General features: G+C 52.8%; 3 protein-coding genes across 3 annotated transcripts; 1 reads left to right on the top strand and 2 right to left on the bottom strand.

Moving 5' to 3' along the window:
* Positions 1-2,071: 2,071 nt before the first annotated feature.
* Positions 2,072-2,361, top strand: GUITHDRAFT_107887 (hypothetical protein; the record flags this gene model as incomplete). The annotated part of the gene is made up of 2 exons (XM_005833200.1): positions 2,072-2,230; positions 2,281-2,361. 2 exons carry the CDS (start codon positions 2,072-2,074, stop codon positions 2,359-2,361), a joined length of 240 nt encoding a protein of 79 aa, XP_005833257.1.
* A 262-nt stretch (positions 2,362-2,623) lies between these two features.
* On the bottom strand, positions 2,624-3,705 carry GUITHDRAFT_152449 (hypothetical protein). The gene is given in 6 exon segments (XM_005833199.1): positions 2,624-2,875; positions 2,927-2,990; positions 3,032-3,101; positions 3,221-3,302; positions 3,589-3,593; positions 3,606-3,705. 5 exon segments carry the CDS (start codon positions 3,591-3,593, stop codon positions 2,662-2,664), a joined length of 435 nt encoding a protein of 144 aa, XP_005833256.1. The 5' UTR covers positions 3,606-3,705; the 3' UTR covers positions 2,624-2,661.
* Positions 3,706-5,291: 1,586 nt separating this feature from the next.
* Positions 5,292-7,372, bottom strand: GUITHDRAFT_163029 (hypothetical protein; the record flags this gene model as incomplete). Its single annotated transcript, XM_005833198.1, has 12 exons — positions 6,864-7,372; positions 6,682-6,810; positions 6,476-6,637; positions 6,257-6,430; positions 6,046-6,093; positions 5,928-5,996; positions 5,789-5,845; positions 5,688-5,739; positions 5,605-5,662; positions 5,491-5,560; positions 5,404-5,463; positions 5,292-5,345 (listed from the first exon to the last, which is right to left on the bottom strand). The coding sequence occupies exons 1-12, from the start codon at positions 7,140-7,142 to the stop codon at positions 5,292-5,294; spliced, it is 1,212 nt and encodes a 403-aa protein (XP_005833255.1). The 5' UTR covers positions 7,143-7,372.
* Between the last annotated feature and the right edge of the window lie 46 nt (positions 7,373-7,418).

The raw sequence follows: 7,418 nt of genomic DNA, 5'->3' as shown, positions 1-7,418 counted from the left end.
TTCTTTTCGGGCTTGTGTTTTGTGTGTGTTTGTGCAGCTTCTCGCTGTGGACTGTGTGCCTGGAGGTTTAGCTTGTTCCTGCTTTGTTTTGCTTGAAGCAAAAGAAGTCGGATTTACTGGCAGAAGGTATAATGGATTTACTGGCAGAAGGTAAAAAGTGCCTCAAGCAAAACAAAGCAGGATCAAGCTAAGCCTCCAGGCACACAGCGCACAGCGAGAAGCTGCACACTGTGACAACTTGCACACACAAAACACAACTGAGCCCGAAAAGAACCAGCACTGCTGGCACCCAGACGCGGCAGCGCCTGCCCAAGCGCGAAGCCGCGCAGACATGCAGCCTACTGAGGGTCAGGCAAGCAAGCAACTTGGCAGCAGGAGCATGCAGGAGGAATAAAATCCCTTAGACGCCGCGCGATACCCGGAGGCAGCCGACTGACCACTGTCAGTCGAGACGTCCGCTGCCGCATCAAAGCGGGCGGTCGCGGACGGAGAAAGGGCAGCCGCCGAGAAGGAGCCGGCCGCAGAAGGAGCCGGTCGCGAGAGGGCTGAAGGGTGGGGGGAGGGGCTCGGGGGGTCTACCATCATAAAATGCTGGACTCTTAAAAGTATTGTAATTTGTACCATTAAAACAAATAAATTAGTATTACAGGACCCATGACGCAGGACGCCCCCCGGCATCTGTTTGGTACACATGCAGTGCCTGGTTTGCAACCCTATCCGCTGCCCCAGGCGGACCCCCGGCCCGGGCAACTTGCGTTCGCTTGTTGGTTTTGGGGTTCAAGAGTCTTTTTCCTGTGGGGCTCTGACACAGGCGTGGTAGAGTTTGAAGAGGGAAATGCACAGGGGTACAGCCTGAGCCGGGGCAGGTGGGATCGCCGCGCCATCTCCAGCCAGTGCAGGAGCCCTCACACGACGGCAGAGGATCGCTCCAGCATTATGAACGAAGTCGTGCGCCTCAACGAAAAAAAGGTCGCCAGAGGATGCTTCTGGGCACGGCGGCGGAGAGATCTCGAGCAGTCTATGGATTTACTGGCAGAAGGTAAAAGTGCCTCAAGCAAAACAAAGCAGGAACAAGCTAAGCCTCCAGGCACAAAGCGCACAGCGAGAAGCTGCACAATCACACTGTGGCACAAAACACAAGCCCAAAACTGAACCAGCACTGCTGGCACCCACCGGGCCAGACGCGGCAGCGCCAGCCCAAGCGCGAAGCCGCGCAGACAAGCAGCCTAAGGGTCAGGCAATCAAGCAATCAGGCAGCCTAAGGGTCAGGCAATCAAGCAATCGCTGTGTGCTGTGTGCCTTTAGTAATGCTAAACATCACTCAGTCACTGAGTGTGGGTTTTGCTTGTCAGTCCCCAAAACTTAACTGATATCTTCACTTAACTACTACTAGGCTATGAGCAACTTGGCTGCAGGCTGCCGGCCATCACTGAAATCTTCGAATCATCCGGCGAGTCCTACCTAACCCCCTCAATTCCCCTGGTTCTGAGGGCCCACCAGGGGTGTAGGGGCCATGCACCAGAAATAGAACAGAAGAGAGACGATCGCCGTATCAAGCAGGTCATGCAGGATCTCCTCCGCATGTGTTGTCTCCCTCCCTCCGCTGCCCTTCATGCTCTCCTCCTCAACTGTCTGTTGACCTTCTTCAAGTTTCCTTCCCTCATTTCCACCTCCGCTCATCTTTTATCATGGCTTCATGTTTCTCTGTACCTCCCTCTGACCCCCTTCATTCTTTATCTCTTGGACCTTCGTCTTCACCCTCTTCCATGCTGATCGTCTATCTCCCTCGTCCTCAAGGCTTTTGTTTGCTGTTAAAAATGACGTCGCCTGTTGATCTCCACGAGGTTCACTCTGTGCGTCACCCAGTTTCGCTCATATGACATCTGCAACAACATAGCAACAACATGGCAGCAATGATAATGATATCCTTGTTGTGCTTGCTCATCTATCATCGGAATATAGTGTCGTAAATCATGCGTGTAAAATCTCTCTACAAACGATGTTGATTTGTAAGAAGCAGGTTTCATGGTTTCAGTTCAATTAGAAACAAGAATCTGACTTGCATACAGAGATGTTCTCCATCCTCGAGTCTGTCGCCTTCGACACCGGCTACGCTGGTTCCAACGGTATCCAGCCCCAGTCCTGGGTTAATGGCAACGGAACCTCCTACATCTACTTCGGCTCTGGAGAGTTCGACGGACAGGGTTCCGGCCATGACTTCTACGGCACCGTGAGTGATGGTGATCAGTGTTGTATGCCCTTAATCACGTCTGTTGGCAGCTCTACATGCCCCCCACCGGCTACATCAACAACTGCGATGGTGGCCGCTCCCACACCTACTGCGACTATCGCCAGCAGTAGTCTTGGCGACTCTTTCTGCAAGAGATGCTTTCAATTGAGCATTTCGCTTGAGGTTTTTAAAGATTTCAAATCTTTTGACATTGTACTTCGTCTTCTCTCACCTCCCAATGACCATGGGTCACCTTCATCAAAGCCTCTTGGTGATGGATAGTTGCATCATTTGATATTTTTCCTGCTTCTGGCAGCAGGGACTGCGTATAAGGGTACAATGAACTCTCCCCACTCTTATTTCAGAATACTTATCGATGTCGATTAACGGTTAAAGATTTCAAACCCATCTATTGTACATGGCACACCTAATCATTCTCTTTCCCCGTCATCATCTGATTGTTGACCTCTCGTTGTGGCTTCCGCGTTTGAGCATTCCACTAGTTCAGTGGAAGGCGAGGATCGCGATGTCTCTTGGTTGGATTCAGCCTGTAAGTCTGGTGGCAACGTGTTGTCGCCCTTGTTGTCTACGGTGATGGAAACGCTCTCCTCCCCGACGAAGCGGAGGACCTCACAGACTTCCATGCTGACCAAAGGTTGATATGCAGTATAGGAAACGCATACTAGTAATGTTTACCGGCAGATAGGGCATAAGGAAGGCGATCTTCGAAGTACACTTTCAGCACATGACACACATAGTCCTGAGCATCGTCATGACAAACACAGAAACAGCATCAATCACCAGAATGCTGGCAAGGGAGGAGAATCGTATCTATCCCTCGTCCGAAGCAGATGAGGCATTCTTTGACTCCCTGTTGGCGAGTCAGCCCGATCTGATACCCCAAGAAAGCACAAATGCTGAAGAAGGACTGGCAAAGACAAGGAAAGTCTCCAGTCTCTCTTGATGTTCAGGCCCTCACGTTCTGCTCACCTCTTCGTCAAGGTTTGCTTCGTTCCCAATGCCCGTGGGAACTGGCGTGTGCACGAGCTTTACTGTCCGTTGCATAGCCTCGCTACCAAGACATCAACACATGTCGAGGAAAGGAAAACAAAAAATAAGCGAGGGATGAGAGTGGGAGGGGAACCTCATCGCTGAAAGCTTTTCAACAGCACTTGTGAGGTCGCGACGACTTTCGGACCACACACGAGAAACTTCCGCCTGTCTTGGTGGTTAGAGAAGATGACGCTCGAATTGATCACCGGCTCGATGTTGGAGAACAAACTTTGAAGGTATGAGAGCTCAGAACTTTGGCCTAATCGATGCCTTCCTGTAGTACCAGAGTCACAACGAGGAGCCGCTGCATGCTCGGAGCCACCTGTCGATCTCTCTCCTAGAGCTGTGTTTCTACTCTGTTGTTCTCTCCCTCTCCTCTGCTCTCGATTTGATGTCGCAGTAGAAATATTTTCTGCCGCTCGATTCGAACCCTGAGGGGAGTCTTGCCCTCCTCTGTCTGTCAGATCTGCCGTCTTTCCAGTCAGTCTCACTGCATCTCTTGTCATCACTTACCATTCTCCGACACGATGTGTGAGTTGAGCTCTGCCACAATCCATGGCAACTCCCACATGTCTAGCAGCACACCGAGAAAGCAAAGGCCCAAGGTCCGCAGGTAGAGCTGAAACTTGCGTGAGTCTCCAAGGTACCACCAATGCAGTCCGAACACTCCTCCAACGAAAAGCAAAAAGTATCTGTGTGAATTGTTATGCCCTACTTTCATCAGTCGTTGTCTCTTACGCCACACAAAGACTCTTGCGCTGTCTTCCACTGAACAGCAAGGATGCCTGAACAGAACGACGTCAAGCACGTGGTGCAAATTGAGAAAGCATACCTGATCCGGAGCACTTCCATTTTCTACCTCACCAGCGACATCTTGTCGCTGGCGCATGATTGGATCCTGAAGCCTAGAAATGATTGTAGAGGGTCTGGGTCTCTAGGAGGAAAGAGAAGATAAAACGGCTTTCCAAGAGTGACAACAAACTTGATTTGCGTTTGCTTTATCCAACCATGTAACGACAAAGCGTTTCTTGGCAGCAATTCTATCTGTGGGAATCCTCACGTCAAGTCAGAAATGAAATGCATTGCGACTACTGTCTCACGCTTTCCTTTCCTTTCCCATTGTTCTATTTGCAGCGCAAGACAAACTAGATGGCGAAGTGAAAGAGGAGTCGACGCCTCCTCTACCTTCCGAATCAAAACCGAGACATCCTAACAAGACTTGGCACATCTCTTATCGTCTCACCTCTCGTCTCGATCCTCCTCCCCCTCCTCCCCCCCCCTCCCCCTTCCCATCGCCTTGCCCCCCAACTTGTAGTCGACCATCTAACACCTTCTCCTACATGTAACGACCTTGTAACGAATACGTCAGACCTCCGGATCATCGGATGGCTCCTCCCCTTCAGTGAGTCATTTCGCGTTGGGTCACAGTGCTCTGAGTGCTCGGCTGCCGCAGTATCATGCCACGGTGAGTAGCACGAGTCGCCGGAACTTAGTCCCGGATAGTGAGACGGTACTAGGGTTGGGTCAGAGCGGCACGGAGCCTGGGCTGCACGAGGCTTTAACTTGAACCGGTCAAAACGAAACTTGACAGTGAAAAGGCCCCTCAGTTCCTACTCTCAAAGCCACTAAGGCCGCCGATGCGAAAATTGCCACAGCAGACGGTTGGAAGGCATGCGGCGGCCTCAGTAAGTGCCGTCGGACCGTCACTGCGCGCCGCCCGGCATCGTCCGAGTGCCAACCTCAAGTGCTGAGGTCACTGCCGGCCACAGACTCGCAAGACTCACGCGAGGCTCCGAGCCCTACTCGTGACTAGGCTATCTGTCTTATCTGTCTGAGTGACCAGCCCGGCGGCTGCAGGTCGGGATGTGGCAAAGCTGCTCGGCTCTGAATACGGCCCGGTGATTCGATCCGGGCCCGACGACTCCGACTTGCTGTGTGCCTGACTGCATGCCGACTCCGAGCGTCAAGAGGCTGCAGCGGAGTCAGCCAGCGGGGTTGGAGATCTCTACTAGGCAGAGGTGTTGTTCTGAATGATTTGCGCCTTGTGCCACTCGATGGTCCCCTGCAAACTCGCGTGACTCTCATTCTCAACCGGCCGGCAAGAGCCTCGAGACGCTGACCTGCTTCGGTCCTTTGGGCCTTGAGTCCGCACACCGCACGCAGCTCTCATCACCAGTATCCTTGCGAGAAGATAGTCAGACGAGCACAAGCTCAGCGAATCGCCAGACTCTGAGAAAGAGCTCGAGGTATTCCTCAGTCTCCGACGGGTTCGTGACCCTGCAAGGGAGTCAGGCAGCGACTGACGCGGCATCTCTTCCTACCAGACAGTGTTGGCGACGGCCCTTGAGCTCTTGTCGTTGCCTGTCCTCATGCAATGAGCTACACATGAGCGAAGAGGTAGCACCGGTGAGAGTGAATCTATCCCCCATGTGACACGTGGCTTCTCCTTCGATGCTCTTGTCGGCAGCGTCAGACAAAGCAAACAAGCAAGAAGAAGAGACTGACGAGGTAGTGGAGAAGAGCTTCGATCCCATACCGCTTGTCTCCCACGTCAACCCACACCTTCACTCGAATAAGATGCATCATGACACAACAAGAGCCAGCCAAGTAAGCATGAGAGCTGATGAGGGGTAGATCGATTTACATCTCGATTGCCGTTGAAAGCACAGAAGGGAACGACGCCTCTGCCTTCGGAGTAGTGCATCAACTTGTCCTGAACCACATCAATCTCCTCGTCTCTCCTGGAGGCGACCCGCGCTCACCTGCACTGCCAGCGCCACATCCTCAAGAGCCTCATACGCTATCCGGTCCTGCAAGAGTTCACAGCTTTCAGAGGAAAAAACTGACCAAGGCGAGGCGAAGGAAGGCGACGAAACAAATTGAGTGAGATGAAAAAAGCAAGGGAAACAGGAAGACAGGAGCAAACTGTGAGGCTAGGAGACGCAGGCAGAAAGTAGATTCAATATCCATTACCTCGGCCCTCGTGGGATAGCATCCCACTGCTCGCGCCTTCCGCAAAAACTGCACGTCCAACCTCATTCGTGAGCAGGATTCCTTTAGGGCAGCCTCGGCAACATTCAGCAGCTCCTCGATGTCATCGTGCTTCCAACTCTTCATGGTCTCCGTGTAAAAGGCGTCAGGATCAACCTGCATGCGCCTTTAAGCATCAGCAAGTTGAGCTGGGTAGACCACCTCTTCCATCCTGTAATCGGGATTGATTCGAAACAAGTAGTTGCACTCTCCTCCAACACAAAAGAACATTCTCGTCACACTGCTGGGACTCTTCTTCTCCTGCATTCTCTCTAGAAGCCCCCGGAAGCGAGCAGCGTATCTGTCTGGTTTGCCTGGGTAGCCCTGCACGCAGAGTGAGAGGAGGAAGGCACAGTTGAAGCCTGTACCGCTGCAGTCACCACAGCAACGTAGATTCCTCTCTCCATCAGCGTCAGTAGGGCATCCACAAGCCACGAGCTTGGCTCCAAGTCCATGCCGTGCTCGTACAGGGTGTCGTCAGCATCGAAGGTCATCAGCTTGGCTCGGCTTTAAGCGCATAAACTTGCGCTATGTTGAAGATCTGTCGGACCTCGGAGAAAGTTGGAGGAACGTACTTCCTCTGCTCCACCGCGACTTTCTGTCCGATGTAGTCCAGCGCTTTGGTGAGAGGAAGCTCCATGAAGAACTTGCCGATGCCAGGGCACTTGCGAGACAGCTCGCTGCCTAGAGGGTTCTTGATGTGGGAAGCGATCAAAGCTTCACAGCGCTCAAGAGCCTCGCGCAAGGTGAGAGTCATGTCCCACTCGGAGCTGAGGATCCATTTGAGCACGAGCTCGAACAGCGGGTCACTTTCCTTGAGCCGGCCCATGGTGGACTGGATGCGAGAGTTGATGAGCGAGGCTTTCTGGAAGTTGCAGAGGAGGTCGGAGCTGGAGGCAGAGGGATGGCAAGTCTTGGATCGACTCAGAGTCTTGGAGACGCAAGGCTTCTTCCACTCGCACAGGCCCGGAGCTCGCCTCAGACTCACAAGGCCACCCTTCTTGTCCTGACTCTTCTTGTACGCACCTGCCCACGACCTGTATGCGTGAGCTCTGCAAGCGCCTGTCAAGGATGATATTGATATTATTTTGCACGGCCTGCGAGG

The sequence above is a fragment of the Guillardia theta genome (genome assembly GCF_000315625.1).
Source record: "Guillardia theta CCMP2712 unplaced genomic scaffold GUITHscaffold_31, whole genome shotgun sequence".
In the NCBI taxonomy this organism is placed as follows: Eukaryota; class Cryptophyceae; order Pyrenomonadales; family Geminigeraceae; genus Guillardia; species Guillardia theta.
The sequence above is the reverse complement of the archived record's forward strand: the minus strand, read 5'-3'. Positions and strand labels throughout refer to the sequence as shown.

Coding starts and splice junctions, on each gene's coding strand:
- GUITHDRAFT_152449 (XM_005833199.1), bottom strand. Junction 2,991..3,031: donor CCTCCCTTGCCAGCATTCTG/GTGATTGATGCT, acceptor GACGATGCTCAG/GACTATGTGTGTCATGTGCT. Junction 2,876..2,926: donor TCCTTATGCCCTATCTGCCG/GTAAACATTACT, acceptor ACCTTTGGTCAG/CATGGAAGTCTGTGAGGTCC.